At 35.4% G+C, this 23,074-nt stretch overlaps 2 protein-coding genes across 7 annotated transcripts; one reads left to right on the plus strand and one right to left on the minus strand.

The window, feature by feature from the left end:
* Positions 1-25: 25 nt before the first annotated feature.
* LOC107263951 (dynein heavy chain 7, axonemal) lies at positions 26-12,618 on the plus strand. Of its 3 annotated transcripts, XM_025081542.1 has the most exons (25): positions 26-417; positions 507-717; positions 792-1,065; positions 1,130-1,510; positions 1,576-1,669; positions 1,730-1,884; positions 1,958-2,243; positions 2,321-2,482; positions 2,579-2,790; positions 2,860-2,977; positions 3,040-3,280; positions 3,363-3,609; positions 3,675-7,457; positions 7,522-7,808; positions 7,867-8,120; positions 8,199-8,495; positions 8,568-9,063; positions 9,128-9,873; positions 9,957-10,313; positions 10,391-10,857; positions 10,929-11,086; positions 11,153-11,399; positions 11,463-11,868; positions 11,948-12,211; positions 12,268-12,618. In XM_025081542.1, the coding sequence occupies exons 1-25, from the start codon at positions 244-246 to the stop codon at positions 12,616-12,618; spliced, it is 10,668 nt and encodes a 3,555-aa protein (XP_024937310.1). In that variant the 5' UTR covers positions 26-243. The 3 variants fall into 3 exon arrangements, with proteins under 3 accessions (XP_024937310.1, XP_024937311.1, XP_024937312.1); XM_025081543.1 differs by lacking the exons at positions 26-417; positions 507-717; positions 792-1,065; positions 1,130-1,510 and having other exon boundaries at positions 1,559-1,669; positions 1,746-1,884; positions 7,867-8,495; XM_025081544.1 differs by lacking the exons at positions 26-417; positions 507-717; positions 792-1,065; positions 1,130-1,510 and having other exon boundaries at positions 1,575-1,669; positions 1,749-1,884; positions 7,867-8,495.
* Positions 12,619-12,689: 71 nt separating this feature from the next.
* On the minus strand, positions 12,690-23,064 carry LOC107263954 (nicotinate phosphoribosyltransferase). Of its 4 annotated transcripts, none has more exons than XM_025081556.1 (11): positions 22,537-23,064; positions 21,504-21,674; positions 21,305-21,431; positions 20,779-20,990; positions 19,477-19,595; positions 19,184-19,377; positions 17,809-17,994; positions 15,854-16,079; positions 15,432-15,752; positions 15,226-15,354; positions 12,690-15,158 (listed from the first exon to the last, which is right to left on the minus strand). In XM_025081556.1, the coding sequence occupies exons 1-11, from the start codon at positions 22,604-22,606 to the stop codon at positions 15,063-15,065; spliced, it is 1,851 nt and encodes a 616-aa protein (XP_024937324.1). In that variant the 5' UTR covers positions 22,607-23,064; the 3' UTR covers positions 12,690-15,062. The 4 variants fall into 4 exon arrangements, with proteins under 4 accessions (XP_024937324.1, XP_015587168.1, XP_024937325.1 ...); XM_015731682.2 differs by having other exon boundaries at positions 12,690-15,140; positions 22,537-23,060; XM_025081557.1 differs by lacking the exon at positions 17,809-17,994.
* Between the last annotated feature and the right edge of the window lie 10 nt (positions 23,065-23,074).

A 23,074-nucleotide genomic window follows, 5' to 3' on the forward strand; every position in this document is an offset into this window, starting at 1 on the left:
TTAATTTTGTTTAATTAGTTGGAATTGAAGTGCGAGAACCATGAATTATTTGTATTTCCATTATTACGTGATATATACGCAATATTTCATAGATTAATCGATGAAATAGCAGATATTGCACAATCACTGCAGACTCTAGAGTCCTGGGTGAATATTAAAACGCAACAGGAATTTATTTCTGTCGTTTTACCAGACTGGTATGTAAAGCAATCTCATTCTCGATTAGATACCATTCTCGAGAATATGTATTTGCCGTTAAATGAATACGTGAAAAGTTTACATGAGCGTTTTGGAGTCGTATACGATCCAGAAACGCATAAAGATGTCGTAATATATGTTGCCCAAGGACATGATTTTGAAAATTGTGTCGCTAGAGTCGAGGATTTCAATCGGTTCGTGGGAGAGATTTATGGATTGGTAAATAATTGATCCAATCGCCAACATAATCGTAATTGAATTGTATATTTTTTCCGGTATTAATTTATTAATATATTTAATTATCATAGACTGGAAATGAATATTTTTGTGTCGGTCGACTTCGTCAGGAGGATGCGAAAGCTGGACTAACTAAATACACGAAGGACGTCCGCGAATTAATAATTGGCGAATTAATTAAACGTCATCGTAATTTTAATTTAGAGATTTGCGAAACTTTTGAGAGACTTGAAGAACGCTCACTCAATATTCCTCGCAACACGAAAGAATTGTTGGAATTAGGTTTGGGCTAAGGGACTATGATACTTTTTCTAGAAAATTTGTGAATTGATAAAACTTAATCATACTTAAATTAGGTGAATATATGATATACGCTACTACAACTCTTATGGAAAAACTACGTGAGAAGATTACACATTCGTTATGCATAATGGCTTCTCTAATTGAAATGACTACATTGGATCAGGATCATATAGAATTGAACAATACGACAATAAATTGGCTTAAGAGAATAAAACCAATTTTTGAGCAAAACAGTTCGATGTTCGAGCAGATGAAATTTGATCTAGAGGAACAGTTGCAACAGAAAACATCCATCCTGGGTAGTCAGGTTGAACAAATGTTTCCAAGGTATCAGTATCCCTTTAAGTAACTTACGAATTTCTGTTATCAAATAATTTCAATTTCATATTAGACTTTCTATAATGGACGATATGGACGATATAAATCGTATAAAGGATTACATTGAGGATATGAGAAAATTCGTACGTGGATTGGATCGTATGGATGAAGAAGCAACGTGGATAAATCGAGAGGAAGGCCTTTTTCAATTTCCGAAAACTGCTTATCCTAGAATTAAAGAACTCAAGGAAATTATTATGCCTTATTATAGTCTAATATATCGTGCTTATCAGTGGCAACGTGACGTAGGAGTTTGGCTTTATGGTCCTTTTGAATATCTTGACTCAAATGTCATTGAGAACAAGACGACGGATTATTTCACAGACTTTACAAAGATTAGCAAAACATACAGAACTAAGATAAAGATGCACAATGCTACGAATTACCAATACAGGTTCCATAAAGTTGCTTAAGGTAAATATTGCTGTAAATTAATTATTCAAACAATTTCTCTGGTAGCTTTGCAGGCTCTGTGGATGATCCTGATCCATTTCAACAACCAGCGCCAATGAAACTTTGCTTCCAGTTACTTGAACATATTAAGTGGTTCAAGGTACATAGTTATTATCATATTATTTAGTTAGTCTTCTATACTTAATTTCATTTTTGATAGCAATACGTACCATTAGCAGTATGCTTCTGTAATCCTGCATTACGCCAAAGACATTGGGATGACATGTCTGAGATTGCTGGTTTTGACTTAACCCCAGACGCTGGCACCACACTGCAAAAAATTATTGATATGAATTTAATGAGTGATTTGGACAAGTAAAATTTACCTATATTCCTCCTACTACGGTTAATAATTAAAATAATAATTCATCCAACTTTGTATCATAAGGTATGAACTGATAAGTGTGAGTGCGACAAAGGAACTCTCTCTCCAGGAACTCCTGGCAAAAATGACTCATGAATGGGACGGAATGAACTTCACAACTATGATGTTCAAAGATTCAGGTGTTCATATATTAACACAGCTTGATGATATTCAAGCATTGCTAGAAGAACACATCGTCAAGGTTCAAGCAATGCGTGGTTCAGCATTTGTGAAACCTATTGAACAGGAAGTAAAGGTGTTTTATGATTTAATTCTTCGAATACAAAGAACCATTGATGAGTGGACAAAGGTATCAGGTGTTGAATTAGAAAGTAAGAAGAATTATTTATTTCTAATTTAATTATATAAATAATATTTTTCTCATAGGTTCAAGTACAGTGGATGTATCTGCTACCAATATTCTCAAGCAAGGATATTGTTGCTCAGTTACCTGAAGAAGGTATTTTATTCTCAGAAGTTGATGGGACTTATCGTAGAGCAATGCAAGGAGTAGCAAAGGATGCTCGTGTGAGAGAGACTGCTGGTTCAGTAAGTCTTCTTAAAATTCAATATATATAGATCATAGTAATATATTCTATACTATATCTTATAACAGTAATTCTGTACAAAAAAATATTTATTTAGGTTGGACTGTACGAGGCTATGAAGGAAGCAAATGAAATGATGGAAAAAGTTAATGACGGTGTCGCTAATTATTTAGAGAAGAAGAGATTATTTTTTCCACGTTTCTTCTTTCTCAGTAATGATGACATGCTCGAGATACTCTCTGAGACTAAGGATCCTCTACGTGTGCAACCTCACTTAAAAAAATGTTTTGAGGGAATTGCTAAACTTGGGTAGCTAAACTTATAAACGCTACTATTTTTATGTATAGTTAGTTTAATACATTCCTTAATTTTGTATAGATTTAATGAAGATTTGGAAATTCATTCCATGTTCAGTGACGACAAAGAAGAAGTTAAATTTCAAGATGTTATATCCACTGTCGCAGCTCGAGGATGTGTCGAACGTTGGCTTGTACAGGTGTGACAATTTTTATATTTGTTCTTGCAATTATCGCTTATTACAGTACAATCATTCAACAGGTTGAAGAGGAAATGGTCAAGTCAATTAGACATGAGATACTAATGAGTTATTTTGATTACGAAGTGAACGAACGTGTAATGTGGGTGCGAATTTGGCCAGGGATGGTTGTACTATGCGTATCGCAAATATATTGGAGTATAGAAGTGCAAAATTGCTTAATGACACACATAATTTCGACTATGACGACTCTGTATGACCAATTGAAGGCACAGATTTTAGAAATGGTCAATTTGGTAAAGGGTATATTTTCAAAACTGCAAGAATTTCGTAAAAGCTCGGTAAAAATGCCTATATCGAATTTTTGACCATTTATGTATTTCAGGGCAATTATCAAAGCAGAATCGTACCACCTTAAATGCACTAATTACTATCGACGTCCATGCCCAGGATGTTGTTAAACTATTAATCGACAAAAATATCACTCACGAATCTGATTTTGAATGGTTGGCACAATTGCGATATTATTGGGAAGATGATGTCCTTGTCAGAATTATCAATGCAACTGTATCTTATGCTTATGAATATCTTGGAAATTGTCCTCGATTAGTTATCACGCCGTTGACAGACAGGTACATGATATATTACAACAAAAAAACAAAAAAATTAATTAAATCATTAATTAAATGTTCATTAGATGTTATCGAACCTTAATCGGTGCCTATTCTCTCCATTTAAATGGCGCTCCCGAAGGTCCAGCAGGTACGGGAAAGACAGAAACAACAAAAGATCTGGGCAGAGCAATAGCCGTTCAATGCGTGGTGTTCAATTGCTCAGATGGTTTAGATTACAAAAATATGGGTAAATTCTTCAAAGGATTGGCATCGTGTGGTGCGTGGGCATGTTTCGATGAGTTCAATAGAATTGAACTAGAAGTACTTTCTGTGGTCGCTCAGCAGATCCTGTGTATAGTGCAAGCAGTGCGTGGCAACCTGGAGACATTTATATTCGAAGGAACAGAATTGAAATTAAATCCAGCTGTTTACGTTTGTATCACTATGAATCCGGGATACGCAGGCAGATCTGAACTCCCTGATAACTTGAAGGTCCTCTTTAGGACAGTGGCCATGATGGTACCTGATTATGCCATGATTGGCGAAATATTTCTCTATTCTTCAGGATTTAGCACTGCCAGAGTGCTGTCCATTAAAATTGTAACGACCTATAAACTTTGCTCAGAACAATTATCATCTCAATCTCACTACGATTATGGAATGCGTGCTGTGAAAACTGTACTGACTGCTGCGCAGAATATCAAATTGAAGTTTCCAAACGAAGATGAGATGATACTTTTACTTCGTTCCATCATCGACGTCAATCTTCCAAAATTCTTAGCACACGACGTACCCCTCTTTCAGGGTATCATCTCAGATTTATTTCCTGGAGTTGAATTGCCATCGCCAAATTATGACATTCTTCTTAAAGCCGTTAACGAAGTCGTCCTGAAGAAGAATCTTCAGCCAGTTGATGGATTTTTATTAAAAATTATACAAACGTTTGAGATGATGATAGTTAGACATGGATTCATGCTGGTAGGAGATCCTTTTGGCGGAAAAACATCAGTTTTGAGAACTTTGGCTGATGCGCTAACTTTGATGCATGGGTGGGGCGATGAAAATGGCGCGGTAACAAAATACACGACTGTCAATCCAAAAGCAATAACCATGGGCCAATTATATGGTCAATTTGATCCAGTATCATCGGAATGGACCGATGGCGTGTGTGCTGTTGCTTTTAGGCGTTACTGTACTGAAGATAATCCAGATAGAAAATGGCTCATCTTTGACGGACCGGTAGATGCTGTATGGATTGAGAATTTGAATACTGTATTGGATGACAATAAAAAACTATGTTTGACATCTGGTGAAGTCATGCAAATGACAGGTGTCATGTCAATGATTTTTGAAGTTATGGACTTACTTCAAGCTTCACCAGCTACTGTCTCACGTTGTGGAATGATCTATATAGAACCACACGTTCTAGGCTGGCGACCATTCCTTAAATCCTGGATCAACAGTGTAAATAAAAAATGGCGTGTTGCGTACGAAGATATCTTGGAAGCATATTTTGAATGGCTGGCTGACCCTTGCTTGGAATTTATTCGCAAAAGATGCAAATCAACCCTTACTGCCGGCCAGATTAATAATGTTGTCTCGACGTTAAATCTTTTTGAGATGTTTATGGATGATGCTGTGGAGGAAAATTTAGATGACTATAAAGAACATATTACACCCTGGTTACAAGCATCCATGATGATGTCAATGGTATGGGGCGCAGGTGGCACTTTGGATTACGATTCACGTTGTAAATTTAATGAGTTTTATTTACCTTTTTGGAAAAATGAAAATTCAGATTATCCAGTACCCGAGAAAATTGGTGATATTATTATTTCTCTGCCCGGAGAAGGACTGATACATGACAATTATTACACGTTCAAAGGCAAAGGTGCCTGGAAATATTTTGGGGATACAGCAAAATCAGAAAAAATCATTGAGACCCAAAGTATAGGTCAAATGATGGTACCTACCATAGACACTGTAAAGTACCAAAGTCTTTTCTTACGTCATATCAAACACCGTAAACGATTTTTACTCTATGGTGAAACTGGCACCGGTAAGAGTTTCTATGTACAAGAATTAATGATGAACAAGTTGGACGAAAAATTTTATCTTCCTAATTTTTTAACGTTTACCGCTAAAACTACTGCTGCACAAACTCAAGAACTTGTTGTTTCTAAATTATTCAAGAGGCGTAAAGGCCATTTTGGACCAATGGGAGGAACTTACTGTATCGTTTTTGTAGATGACGTTAATATGCCAGCTAAAGAAGTCTATGGAGCTCAACCAGCCATTGAATTGCTACGACAATATTTTGACCATGGACAATGGTATGACCTTAAGGAACCGGAAGAGGTTCGAATCTTTGATACTATGTTCATCTGCGCCATGGCACCACCAGGCGGAAGTCGTCAAGATGTTTACCATCGTTTCCTAAGACATTTTAATTTGTATTCAATTAATACATTCTCACGAGAGAGTATCTTTCGAATATTCACCAACGTGGCTCTCACTGGTTTAAAGAAGAATGGATTTGCAACGGATGTTCTTATCGTGGTGAACAGTCTGGTAAATGCAACAATGGACGTCTTCGAGAGTGCCACTAATGATTTAAGGCCGACACCAGCAAAGTCCCATTATTTATTTAACTTACGTGATTTCTCAAGAGTAATAACAGGTTGTGCAATGATTCAGAAGGATTCTGCGGAATCAAAATTGACGTTTGTGAGACTTTGGGTTCACGAAATCCTTAGAGTGTTTGGCGATCGTCTCATAGATCTGGGCGATCGTAAATGGTTGTTCGATAAGCTAAAAGATACTACCCAAGGCACGTTCAAGGAATCATTCGATTTTGTATTCGATCATTTACCAAAATTTAACGAACAGCTTACTGAGGCGAGTTTGCAAAATCTTATATTTGGAAATTTCATGGACGTAGACGCCATTCCGGAAGACAAAAAATACGAAGAGATCACATCGATGGACGAATATAAGCGGGTAGCTCTTCTTTGTCTGGAAGAGTACAACAACACTCACAAAAACAAAATGGACATAGTTCTATTCCGTTACGCTTTGGAGCACCTTGCAAGAGTTTGTCGAATTCTGGCAATTCCTTGTGGCAGTTTATTAATGGTTGGCGTCGGGGGCTCAGGAAGACAATCTTTAACTAGACTAGCAGCAGGAATGGCTGGTCATGGTTTATTCCAACCGGAAATAGGAAGTGCTTATGGCATGAACGAGTGGCGGGAGGATATCAAGAAGGTTTTAAAAAATTCCGGTGGAACCGGAAAGGACTTGGTATTTCTTTTTACTGAAGGTCAAATCAAAGAGGAAGCATTTCTAGGTGATATCGACAGTCTATTGAACTCCGGAGAAGTGCCGAATTTATTTACAGTCGAAGAACGACAGGAAGTCATTGAAATGACCAGACTGGCTGCACAAGGCGGAAACCGTAACCTGGACATCTCAGTGCTTGCTGTACTAGCATTTTTTGTAAATCGTTGCAAAGAAAAGCTTCACATAATGCTGTGCTTCAGTCCCATTGGTGAATCCTTCAGGAATAGATTGCGTCTTTATCCAAGTCTTGTCAGTTGCTGTACCATAGATTGGTTTGAAGTCTGGCCTGAAGATGCATTGGAACAGGTAGCCATCAGGTGTACAACAGGTATCAATGTGGCGGATGAGATCAAGATCAATTCTGTCGTAGCCTGCAAATACTTTCATGTTTGTGCCAAAGATATAAGTATAAGATTTTATGAAGCTTGTGGAAGAAAAACTTATATTACCTCAGCAGCTTTCTTAGACCTCATACAAACCTTTGCCGAGCTCATGAGGAAAAAACAGGAGGAGCTCATCCTTGCCAGGTATAATATGGGATTCTAGAATACTTATTTTGCTCTAACAATATTTTTCTATGATCTGTAACAGAGACCGTTATCTGGGTGGCTTGGATAAATTAGAATTTGCTGCTCAACAAGTGACAAATATGAAGTCAACCCTGACTGCTCTACGACCGCAGCTGGAGATGTCTGCGACTTTAACAACGCAGACTATGAGGCAGATTGAAAGTGAAAATATAAGTGTAGAAAATGCTACGATTATGGTAAAGAAGGATGAAGATGCTGCAAATGCCCAGGCCGAAGTTGCTGGAGCACTCAAAGCTGAATGTGAAGCTGATCTGGCGGAAGCACTTCCGGTTCTTGATGAAGCAATAGGTATATACAATTATAGTATATAGTTGTGTAGTTATTAATATAAATAATTTATTAACAGCTGCATTAAACACGTTAAAACCGGCTGATATTACTCTGGTGAAATCAATGAAGAATCCACCGGAGGGTGTAAAACTTGTGATGGCCGCGGTTTGCGTGATGATGAATATTCCACCGGATAGAGTAAATGATGCTGCAACGGGAAAGAAGATTTTGGACTATTGGGGACCCAGTAAACGTCTTTTAAGCGATCTTAAATTTTTAGATAATTTACGGGATTACGATAAGGATAATATTCCTGTCAGCACGATGCAGGTACTTAGCCAAAACACTTCTCTTTGTCTTGCTAGTACTGTGCTATATAAATTACTGTACAGTCTTATAAACAAAAAGGTAATCAAAAGAACATACATGACGGATGCGAATTTCGAACCAAAGATCGTGGCCAAAGCTTCCCAAGCTGCAGAAGGACTTTGCAAGTGGGTACGCGCCATGGTGCTGTATGATAAAGTGGCTAAAGAAGTTGCGCCAAAAAAAGCTAAGCTTGAAGCAGCACAAAAGGATTTTGAGGACACTATGGCGTTTTTGAATGAGAAACGTCAAATGTTGGCCGCACTGAATGAAAAACTAGCAGCATTAAATGAGAGTCTACGTGAAACTTTGTCGAGGAAAATTGACTTGGAAAATCAGGTGCGTATGGACAATCGCAAAATTATAATAATAATTGTAATACATTAATTCAATTTTGGTTCACTCGCTCAGGTGACCAATTGCAGAAACAAATTGATTCGGGCTGAAAAGCTTATCAACGGTTTGGGTGGTGAAAAAGATCGGTGGATGATGTGTGCTGAAAATTTACAAAAATCCTACGACACGCTTGCTGGTGACATTTTGATTTCTTGTGGAATGATCGCATATCTCGGACCATTCACGACGGCTTATCGTATTGAGAATTTGGAAAAATGGCGAATCTACGTCAAGAGTTTAAATATACCTTGCTCGGAAATCTACAGCTTTGTTAATATCCTGGGCTCAGAAATAAAAATCAACTCGTGGAACATACATGGTCTACCGCGAGATTCTTTCTCCACGGAGAATGCAATAATAATGGATAATTCAAAAAGATGGAGTCTATTTGTTGATCCTCAAAGTCAAGCCAATAAATGGATTCGAGCTATGGAAAAATTCAGTGAATTAGAAGTGATTAAATTGACAGATAAAAATTACATGGAAATTTTGGAACAATGCATCGAATTTGGTACTGTTATTTAGAAATTATAAATCTCTTGCGTCAAACCATGATTATTATAATTATCTAACAGGTAAACCAGTGCTACTAGAGAATGTTGGCGAAGAATTAGAAGCACCATTGGATCCCATTTTAATGAAGAACATATATAAAATTGCTGGCGTCTGGTATATTACATTGGGTGAAAAAACAGTGGAATACGGATTGAAATTTCGACTTTACATTACATCAAAATTGCGCAATCCTCATTATCTGCCTGAAGTCTTTAACAAAGTAACGCTGATAAACTTTGCCTTGACCTTGGAAGGTTTGGATGATCAATTACTTGGGATAGTAGTAGCTAAAGAGAGACCAGATCTTCAAGAGAAAAGAGAACATTTAATAGTTCAAGGAGCAGCAAATAAAAAAGCTCTTAAGCAAGTCGAAGACAACATACTAAAGACCTTATCAGTAGCTGGTGCAAGTATTCTTGAGGATGAGGAAGCTATTGAGATTTTAGACTCTTCAAAAATCCTCTCAACTGACATATTAAAGAAACAGGAAGTGGCCAAGGAGACTGAAGCTAAAATTGAAGTTTTTCGTCAAAGTTACAAACCAATAGCCAAACACAGTTCATCTCTTTATTACACAGTAACAGATTTACCCAATATCGATCCGATGTATCAATATTCTCTGTCCTGGTTCATCAATTTATATATCATATCAATTGAAAGCGCAAACAAGAGTAAAGTTCTTGAGCGGAGATTGATGTTTCTGAAAGAAACTTTTACTTATAATTTGTATCAGAATGTCTGTCGATCATTATTTGAAAAAGATAAGGTACTTTTGAATACTAAGAATTTACTGGCCTTTGACAAAACTATTCTACTGACATTGGTATCTTTAAAAAAAAATTTAAACAGGTACTTTACTCGTTTGTCCTTTACACCACGATTTTATTGGCAACCAATGAGATCAATAAGGATGAACTGATGTTCTTTTTATCGGGAGGAATGGCAATGGGCAATGTCATAAAGAATCCTGCATCAGAATGGCTCTTGGATAAATCCTGGGACGAAATCTGTCGAGCTAGTCAGACTCTCAGTGCTTTTTCACAATTTATCAACAGTTTTCAACAAAATTTACCTGCATGGCGACGATTTTATGATTTAATGAATCCGCAGAGTTCACCACTACCAGAACCGTGGGAAACTTCAATGACTTCATTTCAAAAATTAATTGTAATGAGAATGATTAGACCGGATAAAGTAACCATAAAGGTATATAAGCTCTAAGTTTTTCTGTGATAAAAATTATCACCAATACATTATTTATATGTAATTATAATTTTAAATAGGTGATGCAATTTGTGGAAAGCGGTATGGGAGCTAAATTTGTCACTCCACCTCCTTTTGATCTCTCAAAATCATATGCAGACTCGAACTGTCTTATACCATTGATATTTATCTTATCTCCTGGATCAGATCCAATGGGGGCTCTGTCGAATTTTGCTGAGAATATGAACTATGCATCGCGATTTAATTCAATATCACTTGGACAAGGTCAAGGTCCTTTGGCTCGAAAGCTTATAGAACAAGGACAGAATGAAGGATGCTGGGTTTGTCTGCAAAACTGCCACTTGGCGGTTTCATGGATGTCCGCCTTGGAAAAAATTTGTGAAAACTTCGATTCCACAAATACCTCCATGAATTTTCGCCTTTGGCTAACTAGCTATCCTTCTGATAAATTTCCTATTACGGTTTTGCAAAATGGAGTAAAGATGACAAACGAACCGCCTACGGGACTTCAACAAAATCTAATGCGGTATTTCAGATTCTAAATAACTTTTGTATAATAACAGGCTCTCTTTATTTTGTATTTTCAATCATTTTCAGATCATACAATACTGATCCCGTCAACGACCCAGAATTTTTTGAAGGCTGTCCTGGCAAGGAAAAAGAATTTACAAAACTTTTATATGGTTTATGCTTTTTTCATGCTGTCGTACAAGAACGAAGAAATTATGGTCCACAAGGATGGAATATTAGATATGGTTTAGTATCAATGCTAATTAATTCTATCATAATTTAATAGAAAGTAAATCATTTTTATACTACAGGATTCAACGAGTCTGATTTCCTCATATCCGTTCAACAACTTCAGATATTCATCAATGACTATGACAATGTTCCATTTAAAGCCATCATGTATCTAACTGGCGAATGTAATTATGGTGGAAGGGTGACTGACGACAGAGACCGCAGATGTCTGAATACTATACTCCAAGATTTTTACAATCCAGAAGTGATAAACAATCCAAATTATTCATTTGCTGACATCGGACCTGAATACACATTACCAAAAAAGTACAAAATTTAGTAATCGCTATGTTATAAGTCAGCTCTAATTTTACTTCTGTGAATTTAAAGGTGCGACCATCGTGACTACGTGAAACAAATAGAAGGAATTCCTACTAATCCACCACCGGAAGTCTTTGGTCTACATACTAATGCAGGAATTACAAGGGATCTTGGAGTTTCCAAAATTTTTTTCGATTCCATGATACTCATTCAGGGAACAGTCACTGTGGGAGATGCTTCCAAACAGGACGAATTGCTTTTAACTATGAAGAAAGATCTTTATGATAAAATGCCAGAGCTTTTCGATATTGAGGAAGCACAAAAAAAGTATCCAATCGAATATATGGAATCGATGAATACCGTATTGATACAAGAAATGGAACGCTATAATACACTTTTGAAAGAAGTTCGGAATTCTTTAGTGACGCTTGAAAAAGCTGTGAAGGGAATGATAGTAATGACGCCAGCAATGGAGGTTTGTTTTCCAGATCAGAATAAATGACTGTAATTTTTTAATACATTTTTTCTCGACAATTATATTTACGTTATTATAGGTTCTCTCAACTAATATGCTCAATTCAAAAATTCCACCCACTTGGATAAAAGCCAGTGCGTATCCTAGCTTAAAACCATTACCAAGCTTTGTGAATGATTTTCTAGAACGACTAGCGTTTTTTAAAAAATGGCTGTTACAAGGAAAACCAGCATCTTTTTGGATTTCTGGCTTTTCATTCGTACACGCATTCCTAACTGGTGCAACACAAAACTACGCCAGAAAATATAAAATATCCATTGACAAGATTGATTTTGATTTCAAGGTATTTCTCAAATTTTTTTAAATTGAATATTATAAAACATAAATATTTCGAAATAGGTAATGCCCATGTACGAGGCCAACATTGCTCCTGATGACGGTGTCTACGTATATGGCATGTTTTTGGCAGGCGCCAGATGGGATATAAAAAAAATGTTACTCTCTGAAAGTCTTCCAAAAGTCCTTTGGGATCAAATGCCAATAATTTGGCTGAAGCCATGCGAGGCAGTAGATATTAATGTAAATAATCGCTATCAATGTCCATTGTACATAACATCTGCACGATTTGGAACACTCAAAACTACAGGTCATTCTACAAATTACGTTTTATCACTTTTATTGGATACTGATTATCACGTAAGTCACTGGATCAAGAGAGGATTGGCATTACTATGTCAATTAGATGATTAATTAATTACCTTTTATAAATTGAAATAAATCTACATGTTTTTCATTGGGTAAGATTCAAATAAAACATCATATCGTGGACTATAGGCATATATTAACGATTCTGTTAATAACAAATAAAATAATAGTTACATGAAAAAGATTGCTATAAAATTGCATACTCTGTACTGTAATTTTCACGCGTACTAACAATACAAGTATAACAAGACGACTAAGGGCAATATACTATTGGGTTATTTTAATGTATGTAGCACCGGAGTTTACTCCATACTGCCCTTGGTGTAAAGAGTTATCATAAAACTACGAATGATCCTCTTACATACGTGAAACGTAAAATAACGCTTTGCGTGTAAAAATATATTAAGTCTATATTATTTATAAGAATGCAGATGGAGAGTGGCGTAAGTCTAATAACCAGCCGTTGTATCAAGCTGTTTTTATGGGTATGAAACTTTTTAAAAATTTAAACATCGCTGTCAAATAGACACGCAGTACAGAAAATTTCATTATAACCAATAGACTGAAAAGATAAGTTTTCAAAAAAAAAAAAACTGCCTTTATACAGTAAATGAAAATAGTAATTTGGCGTATTGTGCTCCACGGTTTAAATAAAGAATAAGAAATAACGAGTAGAACGTGTAATTCATATAAATATTTCGATTAAAATCAATTTAAATTTTGCAATATTATACAAACACATGGCAATGCATAATAGAGGGAATTCAACAGGTATAAAAATTGGACTTATACCATAATCCCTCTGCATTATTTGCAATATGATTTCCTGATATCTCATAAAATACTTTTAATTTATGAGAACTATACCACCTGACTGTACTACGTCTTCTGTTTACAGTTGCATTTTTGCATTCTGTGGATTCTTATATATCGCATAAATCAGCAATAATGTTCCCTTATGTATCTTACATTCCGTTGCTCTTAATTATTTATATTCACAATACACATTAGCAAATCACAAATGGTATTCAAATGGAAAACCATGTGTGCCATCACAACCTCCGGATGTCGTACATCAAATTAACGTTATATATCCTCTAAAAAAATATCATTTCGCAATGCCAAAAATAAATATTCTGATTTGACCTTATTAGATTTCGTAACTACATTCCAGATAGCACGAAACGATAAACAAAGCTATCGTTTATTTAATTAAAAATTTTCATTAATTGCACTAAACCATTATACACAGCCATTAATTTAATAAACCGCGACATACGAAGTTTGTGAAATACCGTATAACCAGACAAGGCAATAGTATTACAAGTCGAATTAATCGTACTGCAAACCCTGATCGCATTCCCTTTTATAAATACGCCCTGACTAGAATACATTTCGCCATTTGGTTAATTAATTACCCAAAAATTCTGTTCGTAATGAGTCGCAAATATGATGACTCACGACACGAACACCCGCTAAAAACTTTCTTAATTAGTAACTAGGCGAAATCTTTTAGAATCAGGGACCTGTCCGACATGGTTAAACACAGGTGTGACCTTGCTTATCGAATTACTGGTTGCATCCTGTACATACATACAATTAGGATATCTTGTTTTTGCATCTTATCTTGTTATTGCCTTTCTTGAACCGCTTATTTACACATAAACATACCTACTTTACAATTTATTCACTACCTAGTATAGGACTTGTATTTCAATAATCCGTGGCTTTCGCACGTGTACTTTACTTTTTGTACTTTTCTAAAAGAGCGAGCACAGATAAATCTTCCCAATGTAATAATCGTATAACTTAAAACTCTATAAGCTCTAACAGGATTGTTTGTTTATTTTATGTTATACTGCAATAGGGTAGGTCCGCTTGTGGGTCTTATTGCCCACTATAATCAACTTTTTTGAATAAACGCGCTTGAGGATAGCACTGTTAAAAAATTACGGCCTCTAAAAATCGAATTAAGATCCTTAGAATCATCAGTTCATAGCGGTAACAAACAGCCAATAGATGCCACGTTACGGCCAGATAGCGTTTATCGAGGAATTTTTTCAAACTTACTCCTGGTAAATCTTCCTCAAATCTCTAATGCTATTCTGATACGTATATTGTAGTGCCATTGGCAAAACAACATTTACAATATTCCTCATGTGACTTCTGTATATATGGGTGCATAAGAAAAAGTCAATTTCTTGTGTAAGAAATCAATTAACAGGCTCGCGTCAATCGGGTTTTTATGTATTTTGCGTCTCTATGAGACAATATGACAAATGATCATTGCCACGCGAACTCATAATTTTTCACATAAGACAAAACAATACCATTCAATCGCGAAGACGCACCCATGAATCTATACTATTTTGAATAATTTTCTGAAACTTGTCAATGGTTTTATTTGAGTTGTGACGTTATCGTGTCTCGCGTGGCTAGTTTTAAGGTTCTCTTTTGAATCGCTTTAAATTTACGAGTCGTTCGCAACTTCATGAAAGTTCGCCAATAGGCGCATTTTGTAGCCATAGATCATGAATGAAATTATATAAATCATCGCTTACAGCCACCTGAAAAAATACCAGAAACTTCACCACATTATCTATCGATAACCTGAATGTCTCAAAATACCATTTATTTAAGATTTCAATTTACCTTGTATGGTGTGGGATTCAAATTCCTTTTGTGATCATTGCGCAGTGTCTTCAAAGATTCCTGTACTCTGTTACGAATCTCTTGTAATGTTGATAATGGATGACATATATTGCCACGCTCCCAATATACCTTATAATATTATTAAATATATTATTAATCGATGCAGATATTTTTAGTATTGTCTACCTAGGTCCTTCGATGCATACCTTATGCAGTGGCTCTACTTGAGTGGGAATGACATAAGCTCTCTTCGACTCTTGGAATGGATGCCTGCAGAGGACTTTTTGTCCAACCTGTGGTGGATCTTCGCAGCACCTTTGTAACAAATCAATCAATGCATGTCCATCAGCTCCATACAACCTATAAGCAATTTTCCTTCCAGGCATAGTGACTTTGTCCACTTCCTGGCTGAGTTTTATTCTCGGTTGACCATTGATCTCAACCATTTTGTATACACAACCCAAAGCTGGTTGTCTCTGACATGTTACCAAATGCGTACCAATTCCAAAGCAGTCAATTTTATGATTCTGAATGCAAAGTTGGAAAACAGATTACGGTTAATACTTAAATCTGATTAATATAATTGATACACATTACACTAGTTAAAACGTTTACTAAACTAAAGTACCTGCTCATTTAGACTTAGAATTGTCTCTTCATTGATGTCATTTGATGCTACGATCGTTAATCGAGCAAACCATGGTAGATTGTACTTCGTAGCGATTCTCTCAAAAATATCCCTCGCTGCATGACTTAGATATGCCAAATCACCACTGTCAATTCGGATGCCAACAGCTTTGTAACCCAAATCGTTTAGAGCCAATGCCACAGCACAGAAATTCAGTAAACCACTCCTGTTTGCAATACAATTAAATTTAAAAAAATAAATTTCAATTCTTTGCGATTTTGAGAATGCATCGTTTTATGTGATGAATAACGTGAAAAATTTAACATAGATCACAATAGGCAACTATTTCGTGAATTGTTTTGTAATATTCTTTCTTATGTGTCTTCCATTAACGAAATTTCATAAGTTTATTTAATGTAAATGGTGTAAAGTGCACACATTGAACAATACTCTTTATTGACTGCAGTGTAACGCAGTATGAAAATATTTGTAAAAAAGCTCATTATCTAGTCACTTGGTTGTTATTATCATTTGACTTGACATTATGAATTTAGGTAGATATTAGGTACATTATACATTAGACAAACGGACGACATGTTATAACATGCAGTTGGAGAGCGAAGCCAGCGACAAAACTTATGCAACATATTTCTCTAACACAATGAATTTTTTAATGTTGCAACAATCTCGAGAAAAACTATAATAACAAATATCTAAAAGATACTTTTGAGCGTATTTGAATATAGATCTCATTGTAGTCAACAGAACTTAGCGAGTCCTAAATATGTTTATTAAATTAATTTATATCTTTGCGTGTTAAGCATCTGTTATAAAAGATTAGTATACAATACAATTATTGATATGCATTGAATCAATCCACAAAAATTCTAGTTCCAATGAGTATTTGTCTGATCTTTATAATAAAAAATATTAAAATCAGTTCACTATTGAAATTTCTGAACAATAATGTCACTGTACCAAAGAGCATAACAAAGGAGAACATAAAAGCATAAGCAAAGTTAATCCCCAGATATGAAAAACTTAAAACAAAAGGAAAACAGTGCAAAACTATGTATATAATTAAGATTCTTCGAAAATTGACAAATTTGTTAGCCATTGACGAATAGTCAACTCAAAATATCATTGCAACTCAAAAATGCTAGTAAAACGGAAATAACAGAATGTCGATAGAATTTTATCATTTTCAAAAATCCACTAAATCTCAATACTGTAAGAGTAAATGGATTAATCCTTCTACCGCAATGTAGACTTTTTAATTAATATTTTTCGAAAAACATTAACACATCCGTATGTACGATTCACTTATTAATGAAAGGTCATAGCTTACCAAGTTTAAACGAATATACACGTAATCCATTAATAAAGGTACAGATAACATATCACTGGGGCTGAATTGGGGTGGGGCACTATATAAGGTCGAACATTGCAATAATGGCCCTGCACGAAAAACATATAAAGCTTTCCTGATAAATAAACAAACAAACAACATCCCTCTGAATTCTACTCCGTAACTTCATGCTGTGTGAGTAATAATGATGCGATGAAATATCATGGAAACGATTATTTATCTGTTCTACCGAAAGTCAGGAACTTTTTCATTAAACTCTTGTCTGTCTCGTACAGCTCAATGTAAATATATTATTGGGATCAATCCATAAATACGTTAAACGAAAATAAATTGCTCAAATATAAAAATGAATAACGTATCCCATCCAATGATGTAACTCTGATACATCGTTAGAATAAATAAGTTAAATAGCAACGTACAATCATTCATACGTTCATCGACATTAAAAGATATTCAATTCTATTCATAAATATTTACGTATTATTGTGCAACTAAGCCATTTATTAGTGATGCAGGTCTTAATAATATGATTAAAAGAAAAAGTCCCCATATCAAGTAGAACAGACAAACAGCGCGAAAATCGTACCTCACATAGAGCTCGCCCAATTCGCCTCGTCTTAAAAAGCCATTCTTGTGAGGCGGTGTCGTTTCGGATATAATTGGGCCGTTTCTCACACTGTATTGGGCTGATTTATTCGCCCCATTAGTTAGAAGTTTATTCTTTAGATTTAGGCTGACTACGTGCGCCTGTCGCTTGGCCGACGCCTCTATGCTACAAACACACTCCTGTTAGGTTAAAGTGCGTGTGATCAGCTAAAGTACGCGGGTGCGTTACACGTTTCTTTTTTTGTGTAAACTATTTTTGAGACCAAACTTTTGAAAACCAGTGCAATTATATTTAACAGTACAGTTTTGTAAATGTACTCTCATTAGCCATAGGAGAAAAGTATTATTGTTTTCATGTGGTATAACGAATCTCTTATTTTCTTGTATTCTAAGTTACGTTGATAAAGACGATTTATAAAGCATATTACTCACATGATGTACCAAATGTCTTTGTACCATATAAAATGCATCTAAGTGTCAGGCAAAATAGCATAAACATAAATATTATATGTACACGTAACATACAATGCACTGCAGTTTTAATGCAAAAGCAGAGCATTTTGGAAAATGGCATTCGAAAGTTATGATTGATGGGTCTTAAAGTCTGTATTATTTTTTTACTAATAAGTTGATAAATACTTTTTCAAAATAACACAAGTATAATTAAGAATGTCATTTTCCTAAATCTGGATTACCGTTAAGTGTTCAATGAGCATTTATCTACAACATGTGAATATTACTTGCATCTATTAATAACGTACAAATATCACTAAAAAGGTACACCGATTGAAAATAAATTCATGAACAACAGAATAAGATTATTCAAAATATATAAATTTGTACGATCCGCGCTAATATAGACTTACAGCAAACTCACGTATAACGCGGGAGAAAATCGTGAATTTAATTCCTAAATCAGGTAATTCCTGCGTTTTATTATTTAGCGCTTTATACGAATTCGCGTTGTACGGGAATCTACTGTATTGTACATTAACCCATTAATTCATGTTATTGACAGCGCATAGAAGACATATGCAAGATACGGTTAAGGCCAATAACGAATTTACGCAACTAAATTTCCTGTAATCAAACTGTAGGAAAAGTAGTATAAAAAGAGTAATAAGATCAAGCATAAAGAGTTTGAATTTGTCACAATAAACTAAAACGGATCATGAAATTTATATGACGGCTTTAGCCATACAAGAAATTGAATACCGTTCACACAGTGGCCTAATAAATCAAGTAATCATCATGTAATCTCGTTCACATATCTCATTCGTGCCATATGCTGTAAGAATCGGAAGCAACGATTAACGCGTGTTCTTTGCTAAATAAAGGTGCATCTGATATAATACCTCTTAACATCGTACGTGTCTACGAGCGCCATAAATCCATCAGGAAATGCGATGGCGAAGCTAATCAAAGCAGCAAGTTCACCATCAGATGCCTCAGACACAAGAGCTCCAAGATCGGATGCGATGGACTCACGATACGTAGAAGAAAGTGCCAGAAGGTCATGAACTTGACCAGTCTGCTTGTGCGCCAGAGTCTGTAGGACAGAATAGAAGACAGTTTAATATTATTTCAAAGATTTATGGAATATAACAATTGTGACATTTTAAAAAGTAGTTTCAAATGCGGTACTTACTTTTGTTTGTAATTCTTCGACACCAGTGAATGACGTAATATATGCATGAGCATGCGTTCCTTTTACTGGTATATTAAACAACTTGCCAGCTAAGACATTACTGGTACCATCAAAGCCTCCTGTAATAAAGTTATGCAAAATAGTATATCACTTCTCATTTTAGCTGTCGAGATAAAAATTATTGATTGACTCTTGTCGATCATCAAGTATACATATAGCCCTCAATTTCCTTATTCGTAAGGAGAGTATTACTGTTCTAAATTCCTTATTAACAATAATTTTGTTAAGTTACTGGAAATCCTTAGCTTCATAACTGTTCATTTTCCCATACTTTTTTAAAGTAATATTACCAGGTAACCTAAGTGCAGCTTTGAGAACTTCAAAACGAGTTCCTTGTAGAGACATACGAAGTAAAATCGATATCTACTTTGTATAGTTTCTAGAATAGCGCGATGGCCTAGAAGTAAGAAACTCATTAATGGGGGATTCGCTAGTCTGAATTGAGTTTTGTTGAGTCATAAGAACATAGCAAGATATATGCAAAATTTAAGGAGAAACTTGTTACGCATTAGGTGGATGATACCTACTGGCACGAAACGAAGCAGGATATTGATTTTATACTTTTCAGGAAATTGTTTGGCAGCCACGGTTAGTGGTGTAATGGTACCAGACACCTCCGGCGTTGGGAATCTCCCCTCGGAATCACGATATTTTATTACCCTTTACTAAATTACTACATCAATATTATCTTATAAACTGCGGGTTTCAACCGCACGTGATCCGTATGATTCACAATCAACTTTTTTTTAATTACTTTCGCTTTTGGCTATCAGCAGCACAATACCAATAATGCAAAAGCATTGACTGATATGATTATGGTAATTAAACTGTCAACCAATGGATTAAGAATTTCTGTACTATGTAATATGCGCAATCGAATCATGAAATGCTATGCATATCTTCTGTATATAGAATTAGTTTGTAATACGGAGAAAGTCGATAATGACGAGTGCCTAATCGTATTGCATGTTATAAAGTCATTAGAAACAATTATTTCTATGAGAGTCGATTACTTTCGAATTAGGACACTGCAGCAGTTTATCCTATATCCTCTTGCAGTGATAATCTCATATTTTATGTGCTTATATGGCTTATGCGTTTTTAAAGTTTCGGAAATACATACCCAGGCATTTACATGCTTCGATCGTCGTAAAATATAAATTGAGCAAAAAGGTGGCGCGCTCTGCAATTTACCACTAGGAATTGCCGCGAAATATAGGCGAAGGAAATATTTCCACTTACCTATGTAACTGTACTTGGAGGCACTGAGTCCACCATCTGGTCCTTGGGCACGTCTGAGACCAAACTCTAATAGGGCTACATTCTTCCCAGCAACCATACGATATCTAGCTGCATTTGTGGCCATCAAACTTGCGTAATTAACTAACGTTAATAGCGTTGTCTCCAAAAGCTGTACCATTATCAAAGGACCTTCTATCCTTATAAGCGGTACCCTGTACAGGCAGTATACTTTATACAATGTACAAATGGTCAATATCAAGTAAATAATTATGCTAATGTTTACTTTATACATTGGCCGTGTTCAACAGGAATACCGATTTGATTGGTCATTTGATCAATAATCTTGTAATAGTTGTGAGAGTTAACCAATCAAATGTATCCCTTAGCGGTGTTTCTGCTGAACACAGCCATTATTTTCTGTACCAATACTGAATATTTCCTAGAGTAACATCAAATGAAAATACAACAGCATCCTACAGAAGCATATTTATGAGATATAAATATATTACAAATTCTATTTCTTTACCTTGGAAATACTACCGAACCTTCCTCAATAGCATATAGAGTGACATCCTTAGCATTAAGCTTCTTCAGGTATTCAAAGAATTTGGGCTCCACAGATGATGACATTGTGGATTTTAAATATTCGATGTCTGGAAAATGAAATATTATTACATTGAAGTATAATAGTATATGAAAGTTATATGGAATATCTGGAAACATACCACTATCGGAGTAATGAAATTTGTCCAAAAATTTTAGACACTCTTCCAATCCGGCAAAAATTGTAAATTCACCCTGGAATGGATTCTTTCTAAAGAATAGGTCGAATACTGCATGGTCTTGCATCTTTCCACTCTTCCAATATGCATATGCCATTGTAATTTGATATAAATCTGAAATGACAAACAGTGAATTGAATGTATAAAAAATCTGATACTAATAAATATAATAATTGACTTGTAAGTTGGAATCACATTCAGTAGTTTTCACTTGCCTAAGTTTTGCAAACATTATTATTTGCTTTATCAGGGCTTGGAAAACACTAAGTTAATTAAACAGTAATTACATAATAAACAGTTACGATATTAAGATCAGTGTATACATTGGAATCGCACCACATTCACACTTCAAACTCATACAAACAAGATATTATGGATAAGACATTATGGATTTTGTGAAAAGTCGTATTAATCCTCGTCATTGATCCTTATCATAACACACAATGACAAATTGGCGTGACAATTCCTTGCCAATTCAGAATATTGAAAAATGAAATGAAACATTGATAATAATTTAAAAAATTCAAACGCACCACAACGGCATAACGTACAAAAGTTGATCAAGAATTGAAATCCATACCCTATCAAAGAAAATAAAATTGTTTCTAAAATGAAACACAAAAGTTGACCAACGGCGCAAGAGAAATGAAAATTATTAATCCTCGAAAAAAGTCACTTGCATAGTGCATAAAATAAAAAAAATCTATGTGAAACGAAAGCGCGGGAATGCGCCGTCATAACCAAAATTCAAAATTTGACAGAATAGACGATTTCGGAAAATGATATAGGAAAAAATTTGTAGTAATTTCGCGTCTTTTAATCAATCGCGCGCTGCATGCGCGACAGAGTCAGGGAAAATTATGTGCACTCATGGAAGGCGAATTTAGCAAGGAATTCTTCGAGGTTAGATTCGAATTACATTTACACAAATACAATATACTAAAGGCTATCTAATCCCAAAAGACATTATAAATACCGGTAAGTAGCGGTTGAACAACGCCATTCTGTCTTAAACGACCGCATAGTCTGTCTCTGTCGTCAGACATTTTTCAAACTGGAGAAGAATCCGGGATCAAGTACTGAAATTCTTAGAAAAGGCAACTTTTCTCCCTTTCACTCTTCGTATCTTCTTTAGTCTTGACACACAACACTTACCCGTTAAACGGACGGGTACTTATTAAGCGCACACCGGCAGTTACTGACGAACTAACATAGTTTAACGGCAAACCACGGTATATACGTTCCTGCGTTCCCCACAATCGATAGGAACATTTGAAGGACGTTCAGGCCGTTCGAGCTTCTTGCCGACAGTTCCGCCAACGGTTACGATTACCACTAACAAAAACACTAGCTCCTTCATGAAATTATATAAATTATGATTACACGGCGGTATTATTCCGGTTTAGTTAATACTAATCTAAAGGAATTGATCAATCTCAAATATTCCTTAGAAGAGGAAATGTCTCTGATTTGTTATTTCCATTAGATCAGTACTAACTAAATCGGAATAACAC

This window comes from Cephus cinctus, unplaced genomic scaffold, assembly GCF_000341935.2.
Source record: "Cephus cinctus unplaced genomic scaffold, Ccin1 Ccin1_scaffold0168, whole genome shotgun sequence".
NCBI lineage: Eukaryota > Metazoa > Arthropoda > Insecta > Hymenoptera > Cephidae > Cephus > Cephus cinctus.

Coding starts and splice junctions, on each gene's coding strand:
- LOC107263951 (XM_025081542.1), top strand. CDS start 244: ATGTATTTGCCGTTAAATGAATACGTGAAAAGTTTACATGAGCGTTTT. Junction 10,314..10,390: donor CGGATAAAGTAACCATAAAG/GTATATAAGCTC, acceptor AATTTTAAATAG/GTGATGCAATTTGTGGAAAG. Junction 11,400..11,462: donor GAATACACATTACCAAAAAA/GTACAAAATTTA, acceptor GTGAATTTAAAG/GTGCGACCATCGTGACTACG.
- LOC107263954 (XM_025081556.1), bottom strand. CDS start 22,606: ATGTCTGACGACAGAGACAGACTATGCGGTCGTTTAAGACAGAATGGC. Junction 19,596..20,778: donor CTCCAAGTACAGTTACATAG/GTAAGTGGAAAT, acceptor ACTTTATTACAG/GAGGCTTTGATGGTACCAGT. Junction 19,378..19,476: donor TCGAAGAATTACAAACAAAA/GTAAGTACCGCA, acceptor TCTGTCCTACAG/ACTCTGGCGCACAAGCAGAC.